General features: G+C 42.5%; 3 protein-coding genes across 3 annotated transcripts; 2 read left to right on the top strand and 1 right to left on the bottom strand.

Moving 5' to 3' along the window:
* Positions 1-2,866: 2,866 nt before the first annotated feature.
* si:ch73-382f3.1 (THAP and Tnp_P_element domain-containing protein) lies at positions 2,867-6,255 on the bottom strand. The gene is made up of 4 exons (XM_012877308.3): positions 5,788-6,255; positions 5,423-5,582; positions 4,638-4,807; positions 2,867-4,486 (listed from the first exon to the last, which is right to left on the bottom strand). The coding sequence occupies exons 1-4, from the start codon at positions 5,935-5,937 to the stop codon at positions 4,103-4,105; spliced, it is 864 nt and encodes a 287-aa protein (XP_012732762.2). The 5' UTR covers positions 5,938-6,255; the 3' UTR covers positions 2,867-4,102.
* A 199-nt stretch (positions 6,256-6,454) lies between these two features.
* Positions 6,455-10,620, top strand: toe1 (target of EGR1, exonuclease). Its single transcript, XM_012877307.3, has 8 exons — positions 6,455-6,829; positions 6,917-6,957; positions 7,052-7,148; positions 7,632-7,790; positions 7,920-8,033; positions 8,358-8,506; positions 8,696-8,858; positions 9,656-10,620. The coding sequence occupies exons 1-8, from the start codon at positions 6,716-6,718 to the stop codon at positions 10,379-10,381; spliced, it is 1,563 nt and encodes a 520-aa protein (XP_012732761.2). The 5' UTR covers positions 6,455-6,715; the 3' UTR covers positions 10,382-10,620.
* A 1,309-nt stretch (positions 10,621-11,929) lies between these two features.
* On the top strand, positions 11,930-16,541 carry tmem53 (transmembrane protein 53). Its single transcript, XM_012877309.3, has 3 exons — positions 11,930-12,185; positions 12,329-12,432; positions 13,675-16,541. The coding sequence occupies exons 1-3, from the start codon at positions 12,131-12,133 to the stop codon at positions 14,374-14,376; spliced, it is 861 nt and encodes a 286-aa protein (XP_012732763.2). The 5' UTR covers positions 11,930-12,130; the 3' UTR covers positions 14,377-16,541.
* Positions 16,542-18,925: the final 2,384 nt, after the last annotated feature.

The following is an 18,925-nucleotide window of genomic DNA, read 5'->3' as shown; positions in this document are numbered from 1 at the left end:
TGAGAAGAACAAGAATCATACATCGTACATATTTTAGGGGAAAGGGGAAGTCTTACCTTTGTCCGCCGTGTGTTCTGAGTGAGACTGGCACACAGCAAAGCCCCTGATGTTTTTAAAGGCTCTGCCGCTCACTGGACACTTCCCCCAATTTAAACAGAGAGAGACGCTCCATGCCAAGGGACCTCAGACTCAAAGCACGCATGGATAAGGTTGGGAAGAAATGTTCACATTTTGTCAGCTGCCGGATCTCAGATTTGAAGAGACAGAGGGACGTCCTAAAACGCTTAACGTGAAAAAGCTTAACGTGGCTTAAGGTAGGAAAACAACGAGGAATCATCACCAAATTTCGCATGGCCACATCTTGTCATGAAGACTTAAGCCTGTCAAAAAAAAAAAATAAACCAAAATCCAACGATTATAGAAGATATCTCACATTAACGTTTTGTTCTTCATTGGCGCCTATGGCGAGAAAAAGGCTTAACGTGGTTTAATGTACCTAATCAATGATCAATGATCACCAAATTTCTCTTTCATATTGCTCCTAATAAGCACATAAAACTGTCAAAATGTCAAACCCAAAGTCCAATTATTATGGACGTTATCTAACATTAAGCGTTTCTGCCTCATTGAGGCAAAGGAAAAAGCTTAACGCAATTCAATGCACGTAAACAACGCTCAGTGATCACTAAATTTCTCTCATATATTGTTAAGCACATGAAACTATCAAAAATCAAAACCAAAGTCCAATTATTATGGACGTTATATGACATTAAGTATTTAATAGAGGGTGGCTATATGAAAAAACTTAATGTGGTTTAATGTAGATACCTAAACAACGTTCGGTGATCACCAAATTTCTCTCTCATATTGCTCTTCATAAGCACATAAAACTATAAAAATATCGAACACAATATGAAAGAGAAATTTGGTGATCATTGATCATTGATTAGGTACATTAAACCACGTTAAGCCTTTTTCTCGCCATAGGCACCAATGAAGAAGAAAACGTTAATGTGAGATATCTTCTATAATCGTTGGATTTCGGTTTATTCTTTTTGACAGGCTTAAGTCTTCATGACAAGATATGGCCGTGCGAAATTTGGTGATGATTCCTCGTTGTTTTCCTACCTTAAGCCACGTTAAGCTTTTTCACGTTAAGCGTTTTACACGTTAAGCGTTTTAGAATGTCCCGAGACAGATTTTCTTTTATTCCCTTTAAATTATTTTCAAACAGTATTGTTCTTTGTATTTTACTTTTTTAGAGAATAATGAACAGCAATTTCGCCCGTAGTATTGATCACACATGGTAAACAGAGTAAGGCTAAGCGTTCAGAGAAATTTGCAGGGAGGTTCTTTTGAGGAGGGTATACTTTAGTAAGTCAGCCTTACATTTTTTGTTGGGTGGCAGAGATTAGCTACTCCCCTGACTGCGCGCCAGTCCTCCACATATTGAACTGCCGTGCACATAAAGTTGCATTTAAAATTATGAAAAATGAAGCTAGGTAGCCAATATATTTAGCCGTGTCACCACTGTTTTTGAAAACTGCATCACATCTTTTCTGGGGTCTGAATGAATTCTCTGTCAAATCGTTTCTTTAGACCCAACATTTAATTGCTGAAAACGCTCAAGAGATGCTCCAGATGGGCAGAGACGGTTTGGATTGGCATCTTGGTGCCGTCCTGAGGCGTCAGCTCTTACAGTGGTCAGGTCCAGTTTCTGTTGAGCCCGCGCTTTCTGGTTGATTGCTAACATGTTTAGCTACGTTTTTGCTCTCCGTTTATGTGCTCACACGAACATCTCTGGACACAGATGTTTTACGTGGTTACTGAGCAGCACCACCGACGACTAAACATTAGTCTAGTCAGACTTGTTGGTAAAATGTAACTTTTTTTCCTCCCAGCATCACTTTTATACCTCAGACTGACTTACCTGCAGAGCAAACATCTAATCTGGCACATGAGGGATTTGCTCAAAGTCCATGTTGGGTAAAAGGAAGTGCATCATGCGAGGGCTGGCACAACAGCGGTTTTATGTCTGTGTACAGAAGAATAGTGCTGGTGATGCATTGCGATGTCATTTCAAACATGACCAGGGCTAAGCTCTGAGAAGATCTGCTATGCTGTAAGAGTTTCTGGCATTAACGTTTCTTCTTTTCACACTAGATCGATGGACGGATCAGTGCAGCCAGGCCCGGGACCACCCTGTCCTTTTGGGGCCCCTCACCTCACACACAAGCACCATGTTTGTGTCCATGCTTTCTTCCGTGCTCTGGAAATCTCTCATAGAGCTTTCTGTATTTCATGTAGGATATTTCATCTCATCTATGTAAAATCAGTGCATTACCTTTTCTCAACTACGTTAAGAGATTGGCAAACATTTTCTGAGCTGCTGTTTATCTTTTCTCCCCGTCTATTGTGGGAGGTATAAGTCAAATACTTTGAGAATTCCTGCTCTCTGCATCTGTCAGTGGTTTCTTCGTCCACTCTGAGCTGTTTTTTAATTACACGAACAAGGTTCACTCGATCGAAACAGTCATTTTAGTCGGTCATATTGCAGGATCGTGGAAATTAAGTGGGTGATCAGACTGTGATCCATTCTGCTCTGAACAGGCAGCCCCTCCATCCACACTGTGACTGTGGGGGGCAAGACCATTACTCTGGGTCTACCAATGGGGAGGTTAAGCTCTCTGCTAATTTATTATTTTATTGAATCATTTCATTTTGTAAAAAAGATTCAAGTTATTTCATCGTTCCTGTATTCGAAATCCATTGTAATTGTTTTAATGCGACTTACGGAACTTTCCTATTTCTGTTCCGCATCCGTTCAACCATCAATAAAAGGCTTACTTTTGTCTATTTTTTTTTATTCAGTACAAAATATTTTACGTTTGTAGACTGTATTTTACAACATACCAAAATTATCCAAGTGTTTTCATTTCCAAGGTGCGCTATAATTTGGTTGGTAAAAATCACAACACGATTCAACAAACCCATGCCGCAAGTAATTAGACAAGAGTGGACTAAAACTAAAAATGTTTAAATGAACAATGTCTCTTTAGGTCCGTTACCTGGTCTGTTTCACCCAGTTTTCTCTCTCCCCATATTTGCTCACCTACCCTTTGCTCACTCCTGAACTGCTCTGCTTCCTTTCTCACATCCGTCTCTCTCATTACTCTAATATAAAACTGCTCAGTTAATCTGCAAATATCTCTCAAAAAAGTTGCAAAGCAGTGTATATATAAAAACAACCAAACAAAAAAAAAAAAAACATTGCAAATAGAAGAGTAGAACCCCCGCCCAATCCCCCACTAACAAACTAAGCAGAAGATGTCTCCGTTTTTATTTGAGAAATCTGGTCACTTTATACTAAGCTGGACAGGTTAGCATTAGCTGCATTGCTTCTTACCTGGCCCTGGTTGGGCTACATTTGCTTTCACATCCTGCTCCAGCCTCATCCTCAGATCTATTTTAAACACTTATAAACTCCCTCAAGCCTCTGCTTTCATCTTCTACGGGGCAACCAGGCTACAGAAAACCAGACATTTAAATGTCAACCCCCCCATATTATTGAGAAACTACTCCTGCCTAGAATTGCCCAGCCTAGAGGGGGCTGGGCAGCGGGTGAGGAGCTCGACCATCTGGGAGGCTCAGATCAGAGCCACTGCTCCTCTGCATCGAGAGGAGTCGGCTGAGGTTAGTGTTTGTTTATCTGCTCTCATTATATTCAATAAGACCAAATCCACCATTTTATTTTATGTATAGAACAGAGCCAGTGAAAAACTCAGCTGGGTGACAACTGAGATTAAAAACAAGCAGCGAGTTCACAAGGCGTTGTGCAAATGCTTTTCTGAACATCACTCATATTTATATCATGCATTTGAAGGAGCCGCACAGGCCACATGCTCCTCCTGTCTTCAGGCTACCACAACATGCCGGCACCACAGCGGGAATCACCAGCATCTAGCGAGCGCATCATCCGGTGGCGTGTAAAGCAACTGCAGCCAGGTGACATTCAGGCTGGAAAAATTAAATACCAGTGCCGCTAAACTTTTAGGAATCTCGAACGGTCTAAAAAGTTCACAATCACCGTCGATAACTTGGATCAGGACAAAACTCCCATCAGTTCTTCCTCGTCATTGTCCCGAACTCCTTCTGTGGGGCTTTGACATGGAGCCATCAGCCCCAGGCCCAGCTCTGCCAGCTCCTCGCAGCTCATGTCGGTGGTCACCATGATCTTAGTCTCCAAGCGATTGCACAAAGTCCTATACGAGGGCAGGGGGTAGCCGATCTCCCTCAGGTGCTCGTAGCCTTTGGTTCCGACAGCACAGCGGATCTTCCGGGCTTTCAGGATCGTCTCCGGGGACCAGACGGCCCGGCGGGAGCGCTTGGTGAGGGACAGAGCTCTGATCTGATCCTCGTACAGAAAGTTCTGAAGGCCCTTCTCTATGCGGTCGAGCCGATACAGACGTTTCTTCATCTCTTCCGCCTGCCAAAAGACAAAAGGAACGTGTCAGTTCAGTTCTCAGCCTTTAACAAAAAAAAAAAAAAAAAAAAAAAAAAAAAAAAAAAAAACAGAACAAAGGATGTCTTGCAATTAAAAAAATAAAATAATAAATCAAGCAAAACAGCTCTCCTACCTCCCGTTGCAGTCTTGCCGTGTGCTGCATCTCCTGCTCCAGCTTTTTCTTAAGAAGCTGACACTGCATGCAAGGGTGTTGATCTTCAGAGGCTCCATCCTCTTCTTCGAGGCCAGACAGGGGGTTGCGTCTGGCATAGCCGTGGTCCCCGAGGTTTAGATCCCTTTCCACTAGAAACCACAAGAAAATGTCCAAGTGAAGCGGCAGTGCAGTAATCCAGCAACAATTACACAGCCATCATCAACCCAGCAGAGCGGCTGCGTAAAGGCTCGGGAGGCAGCTTCGTCTCTGAGGCAGCCGTGGTTACTCGCTCTGGAACTCGAGTGGAAGGAGTAAAACAACAGATACACATCTTTAAACATTATATAGTGCTGTAAGAGACATCACTTTTGTTCTTTTTTATGGTTTATTGTCAAAAAGGGTGATCACAGTTTGGCTTCTAGATTACAACCTTACATTTTCTTAAGAATACTCAATTTAATATGCAAACTGGGCTTCTGTCAGACACAGAACTGCTAAATATGCATTACGCTTCCTTTCTTAAACCTTGGAGGCAAGTTTTTTTCCCCCCATTCACATGTGAAAACGCTGCCTCTGCTTATCACAAGTAGAGATTAATCAAAACATCTTGATCCGCTGAACTCAGAGCTGTACAAGGCCCACAACTATGTAGGAGCTCTGAAGGATAAGGATGTGAGACAACATTTAAATACAATGTCATAAAAAAAAAAACAGACCATTCTAAAATAAGTAGGGAGCTATAAGTCAGGGGCAGAGAGAAATACCTGGTTCGGGTTTCAGTGGCAGCAGGATGTATGGAGAGGTGACCGCAGGGAAGGGAGGCTCCCCCACATTGAACAGGGTGGGAATGGCGTTGGGCTTCAGCTTTTTACCACCAGCTGGGGATCTGGCTATTTCTTCAAACTGGCTTTCCTCAAAGTGATCCTTGAAAGAAACAACAAACAGCCTATAAACATGCCAGTTGTCGATGTAACGACCCAGCTACATGCATACAACTAAAAAACCAAAACAGCGAATGCAAATAAAAAAAGGGCTTTCAATTAAATATCTGATGCACTGTCCTGAGTCAGCCGTTTTAGCGACAGCCCTATAAAGTCGTTAAAGGTCCAGGGACCGCGAGACTTCTTACCTGACAGAGTCTGGAGTGGGGAGTGGGCTCAAAGTCACGTCTGCAGTTTACCACCCATTTCTTCTTCCGCAGCGGGTCTTTGGGGAACCTGAACAGCTGTTTGCCTATGCTGGTGGAATTGGAGCAGTTTGGAGCGGAGCAGCCCCCCATCACACACACAGTGGAGAAAAAAATAAAACAAACAAAATTAAGCAAGCGCTTAGTTGGCTCGGCTGGGGTGTTTTTTTTTTTTTAAACCATGGCTTTTGGCTCACAGCTTTTCCAAAATGAAGACGTGGGGAAAAATAAAGGTGTTCAGATTAAATGTGAGCCAGTTTTTATATGTAATGATAGCCGTCAACCCGTTGGTGTACAAATCCACTGTAGCCCATTTAAAGCACTTTATTTAGGGGTAAAAATAGTAAAAGAGTTTGTTTGAGCCAAAATGGCGCACGGTCCATCGGCGTTTAAGTCCAACGACGTAGTTTTCACGGGTGTCGTCAAAAATGCCTGACTGGAAGGAACCGCGAATAAAAATAAACACAGCAATTGATGTGAAATTTAAAAAATAATAATTGATTTAAAATGTAAAGAAATATTTTTACGAAAATATTCCCGGTATTTTCTTTAAGACTTTTACAACTTTTATCTTATTTGCTGTCACGCGAAATTTCAACCACCGTCCACGACTTTTGTCCAAAACCTGGGATGCATGCTGACATGTTTACGGTTGAGTCAACGCTAGCTGAGCATTTTGAGAGAAGAACCTAGTGGAGATTTATCTGTGACTTTACAACAGAAACACAAAGCTATTATTTAGCTGCAAACGACGTACAATTAATCGCTTAAAACGACCCCGGCAACAATTGATGAGGCTACCGGGAAAACATCCATGTAGCCGGTGGGAACTTTTAGGAGCACGTTTTAAGCTACACAATTTAGAGCAAATATGTCATCATCGACGATAGTTCCTGTAATTGATGTCCAGAGTAATAATTTCAAGGAGCTTTGGCCAGCATTGGTGGTTGCCATTCAAACATCATCCTTCATTGCGCTTGACACGGTAGGTTTTGCTCTGTGTGGGCTCAGTTGAAAAAAAAAACAACAACAAAAAAAAACATCAAAATTAACAGACTCTGTGTTGCTGCAGGAGCTGAGTGGTCTGGGAAACAGAAAGGCCCTGCTGGCCGAGTGAGTTTAAACATCACACTACCACCCGATCATCATGAAATCGATCAAACACACAGCCTCTGGTTTCTGAACAGGGCTGCTTCTCTTGTTTCAGATCCATAGAGGATAGATACAAAGCAATATGTCACGCTGCTCGCTCCCGCTCCATCATTTCCTTGGGACTTGGGTGTTACAAGAAGCTGGACCACAAGGTAGCACATTTACCAGATACAATGTATGACCAAGCACAGTGTCGGTGCATTTCAAGCATGAATAGGCCTTGACCTTGTTACAGCAACAAATCACAGACCAACAGGAAGTAGTAATTATGAATTAAAAGCCAAATGTTACATGGTTTTCAATTTTTTTTAACAAATAAAAACGGTATAGGAGTTACATTCAATGTGTTATCAAATGGGATTTTATCTGGACTTTGACTAGGCCGCCAAAGCACGTAGATATACGTTGGATCAACATGGTTAAATCGTCATAGCTCTGGCCGTATGTTTAGGGTCTTTGTCCAGCTGGGAGGTGAACCTCTGCCCCAATCTTAGGTTTTATGCAGCCTCCAGCATGTTTGAATTTAGAAATGAAGAATCCCAGTCAGACTGTATGCTCAGTGGCTGCTCCAGAGGTCTATTGCAGACAGAGCGTTCTGGCTGTGAGTTTTTTTGTTTTTTGTTTTTCTCTTTCAGCCTCCAGACTCGTACCTCGTCCAAGTGTATAATCTCACCCTACTGTGTTCAGAGGAGTACATCATAGAGCCCCAGTCGGTCCAGTTCCTGGTGCAGCACGGATTTGACTTTAACAAGCAGTACAGCAGTGGGATCCCTTATTGCAAGGGCAATAATAAGGTGACGACGCCTGCATGCGGCTGCCTCTGTCCTTACCCCGTCTGAACCCGGCCGGCTCGGCTCCTGGAACAGCCGTCCTGTATCAGATGTAGTTTGATGTGTCCTGTTGCTCTGTTTCCTGTCTGCAAGGGAGGTGCAGATGATCGTGGGGTCAACATCCGAGCTTTGTTTACTGAGCTGCTGCGCGCCAGGAAGCCCCTGGTGCTGCACAACGGCCTCATCGACATGGTCTTCCTTTACCAGGTACAAAAAGCGGCGCCTGCGTCTGCGTTATTTTGTTTATATTGCACCAATTCATGAAACATGTCATCTCAAAACACTTTCCAAAGTCAAATTCAATCAGATTATACAGACTGGATCATCTCCAAATATTTTTGTCCCCATTAAAAAAGACAAGCGACTGGCTGAAAAGTCACACGTTTATTGAAACAGATTCTTAATTCTCCGTTGTGATATTAAAACACGCCCATCATCGTGTATGTTTATCTACTCTTAGCTTCTGGTCGGTACACCTGTTTGCAGATTGCTAAAATATATAATTTTTTTAATGGTCTTTTTCTTCTCTAGAGTTTTTATGCTCACCTCCCTGAGCGGCTGGCCACCTTCACAGCCGACCTGTCCGAGATGTTTCCCGCTGGCATCTACGACACCAAATACGTGACAGAGTTTGAGCTCCGGCTGACTGCCTCATATCTGGAGTACGCTTACAAGAAATGGTAAGCTCAGGGTTGTGTCATGCTCCACCAGTCTGTTTTCCATTTTACTGTATAGCTTGTGCAGGGGAGCTTCAGCTGTTGGCGATAACACGGTGACCCTCTGCATCTAAGACTCAGGTTAACCGTAGGCCTGAACAACATTTTCAGTTCAGCCTAATTGTGTTTTCTCTTCCTTTTTCAAATGGTCAGCAAGCTGGAAAACAGCCGCAGCGTCACCTCCGCTTCACCGGGACCTCACATCCACGTAGAATTCTGTCAGTACGCGGGTCACCTGTCCACATACATTGACTACAGAGAGTGTCCGGCCGTAGCGTTCTTGGAGGGACAGACGGACATCTGCCAGCGCTTTTCAGTAAGTCTCATCGACTTTAAGTCACCGTTCATTTCAAAGAACGGTTTTATGCCTACAAATTCCCCCAGATCTTGACTTGGGTCTGTTTTACATCAGAACACGCTTGGTTCCATTCAGATGTAAAATAAGAAAAGTCGTATTTTTGTGGTACAATGGCCTATTCAACGTCGAGCACATAAGAAGTTTTTCTGGCAAGACGAGACCAAAATCAAACGTATTACTTGCAAATAACTTAACACTGCACATCCACTGTAAAGCACGACGATAGACGGATGATGCTGTGCTGGTGCTTTTCTTCAGATGGAAGTGATTAAACTTGAAAGGATGATGGATGGACAGGGTAATCCTGGAAAAAAAACAAAAAAAACTAAAGAAGCTTAAAAAAAACTTGAGATGTAGGCAGAGGTTCATCTTCCAGCAGAACCACCGCCCAAACATGCAGCCACGGCTACGAAGCAGTGGCAGATCAAGGCGTATTCACGTTTTGGAATGGCTCAGTTAAAGTTCAGACAAAATGTAATTCAGAAGCTTTCGCTAAACTCTTTAAGATGCTCTCCATATAATTTGAGTTAAAACTATTTGGATAGAAATGGGCAAAAACTTCCGTTTGTAGATTAGCAAGAAGGTAGAGACATACTCCGAATCCTTTGAAAAACTAAAATTTTGTCTTTTATCATGTTAGTGTTTAAAAGTTCAGGCCAGGGGTGTTCTTCTTGTGTGCGCCTTTCAAGTTGTAATGTTATCCATGAGTTTTAATAATGCAGCTCTCGCGTGACTTTTTTTTTTCCACCCGTCAGGCTTTCGGCTGGTGTCCAAACGGCAACAAGTGTCCACTATCCCATGACACAGACCTGATCATCCTGCAGGATGAGAAATGCAAGGAGGAAAAAAGGAAAAAGCGGAAGAGAAAGAGAGAGAAAAAGGGTGGATCAGATACAGCGGAGGACTGCTCCGCCGTCGATGGCGCCCCACAGAAGAAAATGCCAAATATGGACGTGGATAAGGAAGAAGCAGCAGATGACCAACAGGAGGCACATGAGAAATCTGGCTCTGAGAGTGTGCCTCAAATGGAAACGGATGGAAACCATCATCAGATAGACGAAGGGCAGAAGATGAAAAGCGACAACGGGGAGAACGGAGAGAGCGAGGAGAAAACGGACGCCGCAGACTCTGCAACAACAAGCAAAAGTGGTGAAAGAAGCTCAGAAGAAGGCGCTGGTGTCCATCCTGCAGAGTCCAACGCTCAGGCGAAGAAGAAGGCCGACGCAGGATCACATCGGGCGGGGTTTGACGCCTATATGACGGGATACATCTTTGCCTACTCGTGCGCCCTCATCAAAAAGGAAGAAGCCGGGGTGGAAAGAGTTGAGGAAGAATCGAAGGAGTCCTGGCTCCCCACCTGTATCAATAAGATCTATCTCAGTGGCAAAGCAGCGCCTCTCAATGTGGTGAAAAGCACCTTCTCCAAATCATCCAAGGCTCATATCCAGAAGATGGAAATGGTGTGGGCGGGGAAGATGTAGCACTGTTGTTATTTTTTTGGGGTTTTTTTTAATACATCAGATCTGTCATTTTATCTCACACACGATGAGGTTGATAGTTCTATTTTTTTGTCAGCTGTGGATTGGATTTTTGTAAAAAAAAAAAAAAAATCTTTCTTTAAGCGGGTAAAATAGACCAACGTTGGCCAGCATGTGGTGGTTGTTTGGATCAACAGTTTGTATTTCCTTCTGCTCTTTCTCTATTCACCAAACCACACCTAATAAAAAAAAAAGAACAAGTCCTCATTTGTCAAACAAAATGTATCTGGTTACCACAATACTGATTTTGTACATCTTGTTTCTGTTGGTAATTAAAAATTATTCTGTCACACGTTATTGTGTTATTTTGTATACAAGAATCACCAGCTTTGTCCCATGAGAGTGAAATAATGGGTAATGTACACTGAGCTATAATATAAACTGCAGTGCTAATAGCCCGCTGTTAGAACGAGTCGCTTTGAAGCCACCGGCCGCCATTTTGGTACTCCCTATTTTCCCCCAGTAACTAGGGAATATGTGTGCTACAGCATCGAATAATGAGGATTTTCTCATGTTCAGGGGGGGGCTTAAACTTTTAAAATGTCAAATGCCATATACTTTTATGTTATGTTGTAAAACTATGAAGCACTGAGAAAGTCATGTGCTCAAATATTTTGCATTTTATTCATTTAAATATATATATATATATATATATATATATATATATATATATATATATATATATATAACATTTATAAATATATAAATAGCAATATACAAAAACATTTACATATGTGTATACATATATACATATACACATACTTATATATACATATATATATATAAATGTAATATGAATAACATAAAATATTTCAGCACCTAATTTCCTAGTAGTTGATAGTGTTAGTACACACACTGACTGTAGAATTATCTGTGAAACGTTTTCACACAGCCAGAAAACTGCTTGTTGTTGCAACCAAATCCTATGGGATTCTGTGAGAGTAGGGAGTAGCAAGATGGCGGCCAGTGACTTCAGTTTTTCGGCAAAATCAGCACTCTAGTGTATTATATAGCTCAGTGGTAATGTAGTTTAACAGCGCTCTGTAGGCGTAAAGCAGAGGTGTCAAACTAATTTCTATATGGGGCCACTTTGGCATCATGAAGTCATTAAAAGGGCCGCTTGCATGTGTAGAGATGATACTTTTCATTTCATAATTTCATTCCAGTTCACAGTAGTATAAAAAACGCACAGTAACATAAAAGTAGCACTCTTAGGCCCAGTTTATACAGGTTATCAGCAAAAAAAAATTATATTGGGGTGAGTTACACTTACAGGAGGCACAGTTTTAGCCACTTTATACACTATAAAAGGATATATGCCTTTTTTTTTGGCTCTCGAGGGCCGGATAATTTACCTTGAAGGGCCAGATTTGGCCCGCGGGCCTTGAGTTTGACACCTGTGGCGTAAAGCGACGTCCTGAGCTTTGCTGAACATAGACGTTACATACTGACCGTCTGCCGCTCACTAGGAGGCGCTCTTCCGGTATGAGGATAAAACGAAGAAGAAGACTTCCGGTCGGTGGGAAGGGAAGGGTTGCAACCCAGATTACGGTCCATACAGTGAATGTTTTTACTAGGGTCATTATTTAAATACAGACGTAAAGACTTAATCCACGCGAGCCTGTTTTCTTTTTTTAAATAGCGTACAACGTCTAAATGAGCGAACGTTAGGAGGCAGGAAAGCTTTCAGAAATGGCTGCCGATGAAATTGACTACAATATTGTGTTTCCAGATGCGGGCACGTCAGGTGAGCGCGGTTTCATAATGCAGAAGAAACGTACACCCCCCCTCCTGTGTGTAAGCGGGCGCAGCGGCTCCGTCCAGCAGTCTGCGGGGGTTTACCGGCCGGGGCTGACTGCGCTGCTCTGTTGTGTCCGTCTTGTTTTGCAGAGAGACACTGGCAGGGGACAAAGGAGCCGGTTGTGATCCTGCTGGGCTGGGCTGGCTGCAAGGACAAGCACCTCTCCAAGTACAGCTCCATCTACAACGACAAGGTCAGAACCACCAGGCAAACAAACCACAGCGTTTTGGGAGCCATTCTAGCAAAGATGCTGCCCACAAATTAAAATAAATAAATGAATAATTATTTTATATATTACATCATTTATTTATTTATTTAATAATATTAATTATTATTACTTGCAAAAAACAGAAAAAAAACATGGAAGTTTGGGTTTCCACTGCAGGGTTTCCTAGAGTACTTACAAAAAAAAGAAAAAAGAAGAGAAAAAAGAAAGAGCCCTGCATGAAAAAAAAAAAGAAAAAAAAAAAAGTTGGTACTCTTGACATCACATCAGAGACAAGAATCCATCTGATCAGCCTGCATCGCTGAACATGTTATATTATGCTGTATACTTTTGGTAGATTTTAACAACGTTCAACCGTATGTGTACAAGTCTGATGATGATGATCATCATCATCTGAACTTTAAATGGGGCAAACCTGTCTATTCGTTTGAATTTTGCCATTTGATTGGCTACGGTTCAGCTCTTTGTGAACGACTAAGTGCTTTTGTTCAGCTTCTGTCACTGTAAAAAATAGTTATTGTCAGTTTATCTCTCTGACTGCTCAGCTGCTCACCTCTTCCTTTTGGTGATGACTGGAATGAGGGTGAAGCTGATGGTACTGGTGGTGCCGCGACAGGTGCATGCACGGGAGAGCAACCTGTAGGGATAAACTCATTAAATTATTACAAGTAGTATATCTGTCAGGGGAAAGTTGTAGTTTATGAGGCAGCTCTGCAAAGACATAAAAAAAAAACGAGGAATTAAAAATCATCTCAATAAAACACACCGTCTGGTTTTTGTAATGGCTGGACTTATAATTTGGCCGTTCCAGTCCGCTCTGGTCTACTGAACAAAAAAAATCAAGTGTTTTGGTGCGGCACTGAAGAATACAAGCCAACACCTTTAAAAGTAAAGAGGGGGGAAAATGAGAGAAATCAAAACAAACCTTCTCAAAAGAAATGATATGTATCCACCTTATGTCACTGGGGTCACCTGTGTGTACAAACTTGTTTTATTACTGTATAATTTTTGCCCTGATTAATTAAAGGTTCACAGCAAAATTCCAACAGTAACAAGACGTGTTGTTCAGTTGGTGAAAAACTATACCCAGAGTTAGTTTGGTCGACTTTACAGAAACGTCTCTGACATCATAGCTAAAGGGTATGATGTCAGAGACATCATACCCTAGAAATCAACCGCATTCTTGTTCTGCTCTCCTCCCGGTCCCAGGGCTGCGTCACCATCCGCTACACCGCCCCTCTGAAGACCGTCTTCATCTCCGAGACGTTTGGCTACAAGGAGCTGAGCGGCACTGCCCTCAAGCTGCTGGAGATCCTGTACGACTACGAGGTGGAGAACAGCCCCGTCTTCTTCCACGTCTTCAGCAACGGCGGCTTCATGCTCTACCGCTACGTCGCCGAGTTGCTGCACAGCGACAAGCAGTTCAGCTCGCTGCGCGTGGTCGGGGCGGTGGTGGACAGCGCGCCGGGCAGCGGCAACGTCCGCGGCGCCCTCCGCGCCCTCACCGCCACCCTGGGGCCCAGAATAAGCCCCCTGTTGAAGTACGTCCTTCTGACGCTTTTTGCGGTGAGCGTTTTCCTCCTGCGCATCGTGCTGTACCCGGTGACCAGGTTCATCCACAAAAACCACTACGACGCCGTGGGAGACCGGCCGCCCGCCTGGCCTCACCTGCTGCTGTACTCCACGGCGGACCAGGTGATCCGCCACAGGGACATTGAGCTTTTTATGGAGACGCTGACACAGAAGGGCGTCGCCGTGCACAGCTGGGATTTTGCCTCCAGTGCCCACGTCTGCCATTTCCGGGATTTTCCCGAGCAGTACACACGCAGGTGTCGTGACTTCCTGGCGGAATGCATGAAGGACTCGGAGGGGCCTGAAGTGCAAAAGAGACATCGTGTTCAGAGTCAGTGAAAGGCAGTACTGCGCAGTCTTCTTAAGAGTTTGAAGCTAAATGAAGATAATATGACTACTGAGCCTTTCGTAAGCTGCAGTGGTTTGTGAAACCAAGGGAATTGTAACACTTCCTCCGATCGTCTGCTAAATTTCCATTTTAAATCCCGGTGCACTGAAAGAGGAGGATCCACTTGTGTCCACTCTGAATTTAACAGCTCAGCAGTTGAAAAGAGCGCCTATGACATTCCCACTGTAGGATAACCTCAGAAACACCGTGGTTTCACAGTGTTTGCACAAAAACTTTTTACCGCTGCTAAAACAACATGTCGGTTATTCCACTTACAACAAAGTCATGTCTGACATTGACGGTGAAATTAGAGCATCATAGTAAATACATTCAAATGAAAAGTCTGCCTCTGAGAGTAGGGACTGGCATAACGGGCTTCAGATTAATAGGAATGTTTAGTGGGATATGTTGGGACAGCAAAACCTCAGGCTGAGAATGAATCCCTGTATTTGCCCGTAGACCTGTTGCACACAGTAAACATAATATGATTGCATTATCATTCAGGCTAGTTTAATTAGAGTAAGTGGGCTTACCACCACATGGGGATGATCTTAACCAGCAAAGTGTTGGAGTTGGCAAAGATCTTCAGTGCCGGTAATTGTAAACATGAAGAATCTTTTCCCCAATGTGTATTTTTTTTTTTAGTTTTTGCTCATCACGATAAACGATGCGGTAACCGTCTCCTGCTAGCGCAGAGGGATTCATTTGAGGCATGTGTTTCAGTTGATGAAGATGAATGTGACTTAGCTAATTAAAACCCACGGCTATGAGAAGGCGACCCGTTGAGCAAAAACCCAGTCCCTTTTCTCCTTCAGCCCAGGTAAAGTCTCTGGTTCAGTAGTGGCAGCTGTAGCCGTCTGCTGGAGGCGTCTGGATCCGGTGGCTGGTGAAGCTCTGACTAGCTCCTCGCCTTGTGATTCTTCCACAAACCTTTGAATGCGCATTGCTTCAGTTATCCTCATTTCTTCTGCACCTTTTTTTTTTTCTCACACGTTTTCCTTCCACTCATCTTTTTATCACCACGTACGACACCGTGTGAACGGGCAGCTTCCATGAACTTGCTATGGCTCACCCTGCCTGTGGATGGTGTTGGTGACTTTCAGCCGGACCGCCGTCAAGTCAGCAGCCACGAATTACATTTCTGTAATGTTTTTGTCGGTCTTATGAAATGTTCAAATGTCTTGAGAAACTGAAGTTTGGGTTTTCAAAGCCGTACGCCAGTATATTGTGAAGATCAGAAATACATGCGTGAAGAATATCCCTCTGTGTGTAATGAATCTATGTAATGAATGAGAGACTCACGTTTGATAAAGAATGACTGAAATGAACTTTCCAGTGATAATCACATTTATTTAGACATGTGTAGTTATTCAGAACTGGACAGGCAGGTTGCAGCAATGAACACCCACTAAATTTGACACCACTTTTTTTTTTTTTTTAAAGATCTGGTATTAGTGAGCCGTTTTATTCAGGTATCCGGCCTGTAATCAGCTGCTCAACACTTGTTTGATTGTAGCTGGTTATTAAGAGCGACTGCTGGTTCTGCGTTAGCTGCCACTAAACGTTTCCTTATAACCAGAAACATCCAAACAGCCAAATTTGTCTTCCTTGTCGCCTTCTTCCAGCCAGCGGGCCAGCAAAGTTTTTTTTTTTTTTTTACGACATAAACACTCTTCAGATTAGCTGTCACAAGCAGTTGAGATACACTGGAAAATCGTACTGTAACTCTTAGGCTAATTTAGTGCTGTGAAATGTGATGCATCGTACATTAGTAGTGGACAGTCTGAAACAAATCTGACGGTCTATCGTGTTTTGTCTATTTATGAAATGTTATTTATGATTTTGTTTGTTTTTAACTAAAATAAGGGTGCTTTTTAAAAAAAGGTAACTCACATATTAAAGTGTTTCATGTGATCTTGTCCTTAGGGGAAGGTATTAACGTCGCTGCCTTACTGAAGAAATCGTGTCCACGTCAGATTAAGCCGCCCTAATGCGTCTTACAAACAAACTTAGTCCGAGGACGACCGCTCAGTGACGAGGAATGTATGTGTGAAACACAACTTATGTTCACTTCTAAACTGATGTGCCTTCAATAAACCAGAATGCTCACAGTAAACTCTTTTTCATGTTTTTTTTAAGGGTTTAAATCCAGCAGCAGAAATGGCCCAGTTAACTGGAACAGAGTTGGTTCAACTATGTATGCAGGAAAATAAACCTGATGGTGATAATTAAGGTGTTATAAACCATTACATCTATGGTAAATTGTGTCTTTCACAGTGATTGGTTCTTTTAAGCTTGCTCTTGTAGCGGTTCTGCTACAATGGTTTGACACACGTTGCAAATTATGTTTTTTTATCTTATTTGTAGTGCAGAGTCATGTGAAAAATAAATACATTGAATTAAGGCTTGTGTGTGTGTATGTTTTTTTTTTTTTTAAACCTACATGCATATTTTGTAGACATCTTTTCAATACTGGAAATTTCAACTACTATAAATCACCAGTTCTAACCTTGATAAGTGTAATCAAAATACAACATCTCTGGAGAGGAATACCTAAAGACACCTTAAATATATTCCCACCTAAAGTAGCTAAAATCACATAGAGGCAAATACGTCACTAACACTTCATAAGAACATTACTCAACACCGTTTTGACCTGCATAAACCTTAAATATTTAGTTTGGTGTGCTCCAGACAGAGAGACACTGCGATGAGATTGACAGGCTGTCTGAGGCCTTCAGAAAGAAGGCTGTTCTAGTTTATGCGTCTGCTAAAAGATTTTGACAGGTCTTTAATAAATCTGAAATCAGCTGTAGGGAAAATTAGACGAGGACGTTCAAAGCAACTCCCAACATGTCCAGGTTTGGCCTTCCAAGGTAGTTCAACCTGAAAGCAGACCACAAGATGCTAAAAAGGTCATGAAAAAAAAAGAAGAAAAAATGGAACAAAACTGGACCCTGCAGTATGACAGAGCAGACGGCCCTCAGTTACATGTCTGCTGTGGCCCCTGCACGGCTTCTAACGAACCGGCTTCCACTTTTGTGACGTCTTTGTTCTTGCCACTCTTCCAAAAAAGGCCATCTTTTAGGAGTGCTTGAACATTTGTCTTTTTGCAGATTCTCTTACCTGAGATTATCTGCTGCCCCTCCTGTCTGCTTTAATCTCAAATATTTCCACCTTCAGTGTTGTCCTCACAGGAAGATTTGTACTAACTGCTCTATTAAAGAACAGTTGTTTACAACCCTGCTACAGTTTGTAATGTTTAGTGCCAGTCAGGGCTGCTTTTAAGCTAATGGTGGTTCTTCTCTTCACATCAGATCCATGAAGGACTAAAGATGCAGGCTAACAAGGTTTAAATAAGGAAGTGTGCCATATGTGTTCTGTGATGCAAGTCTGAACAGCATCTGCTAAACGACAAACTTTCAAACCCATCAAGGTTAAAGATGTTTCGTCTATATCAACTTTGAACATTAAAAAATATGCCTTTAAAACCTACCCGCTGATTAAATAAAATTCAGCGTTTTGACTCAGTTAAAAAAAAACAACAAAACTGTGAAATTTCAATGTATGGCAAGAAGATTGAGTTCAACCGAAGTAAAAATACAGCTCACTTTAGAAAAGGAGCTCCCATAGTTTATTTGTTACTTTGCATATAGCTCCCTCTAGTGGACATGTGCTGGAACTTCCAATTTTAAAATCCCTACAAGCATATTGCTTGATCCCAGGCTTCCCAACAATTTAACCTGGATGAAAGAGGTGTTAGTTTTCGTGTTAAAATAAATCTGATCTCACAAGTTCCCGGTGAGCCTTTATAGACTTGTGTTTTTGCAAGTTGCAAGACTGAACTCTTTTCTTCTTTTGCCAAACAGAAGCCCATCACTTGTTTTCAGCCACTTCACCTGCTCTCGTTTCATGAGACACTGAGGACTGCTCGAGTTGTGTGTGTGTGTGTGTGTGTGTGTCTCTGCAACAGCCCAGTGGCGATGGCTGCTGCATGTCTCTGCCTGTCAGATTTGACATTTGGAGGAGCGAGCAGGTTGGCATTTGCCTCCGCTCCAGGTCTGGCACTGGTACTTCATGTATCATGAGGAGCAGCTCGAGGGGGGGGAAATAAGAGAGAGGAAAGTTTACATATCGGCACAGACAGATGAACATCGCTTACTGAACTGCACATGAGACGAGCTGCTGTCCCTCTGCGATGTATAAAAACCTGCATGTTTTTGGGGCTGAATCATCACAGCTGTAGAAGGTGTTGTCATGTGTTTTCACTTACTTTCAGGAATCCATTTACAGATTTTCTCAAGTGGAAGTACATGGAGGTAAGCCATAGTTCCCCTTTACAGTTACAATGTCAAGCTGGTGCAGTTGTCTAGAATTTTCAAGTAAAAAAAAAAAAAAATGAAATATACACACAGATTTGAGTGTGCCACCCACAATGAACCCCAGGATACCCCACACAGCTGTCCTCTAAAGTATACATTATTAGCATTGTTATTAGAA

This window comes from Fundulus heteroclitus, chromosome 6, assembly GCF_011125445.2.
Source record: "Fundulus heteroclitus isolate FHET01 chromosome 6, MU-UCD_Fhet_4.1, whole genome shotgun sequence".
In the NCBI taxonomy this organism is placed as follows: Eukaryota; Metazoa; Chordata; class Actinopteri; order Cyprinodontiformes; family Fundulidae; genus Fundulus; species Fundulus heteroclitus.
The sequence above is the reverse complement of the archived record's forward strand: the minus strand, read 5'-3'. Positions and strand labels throughout refer to the sequence as shown.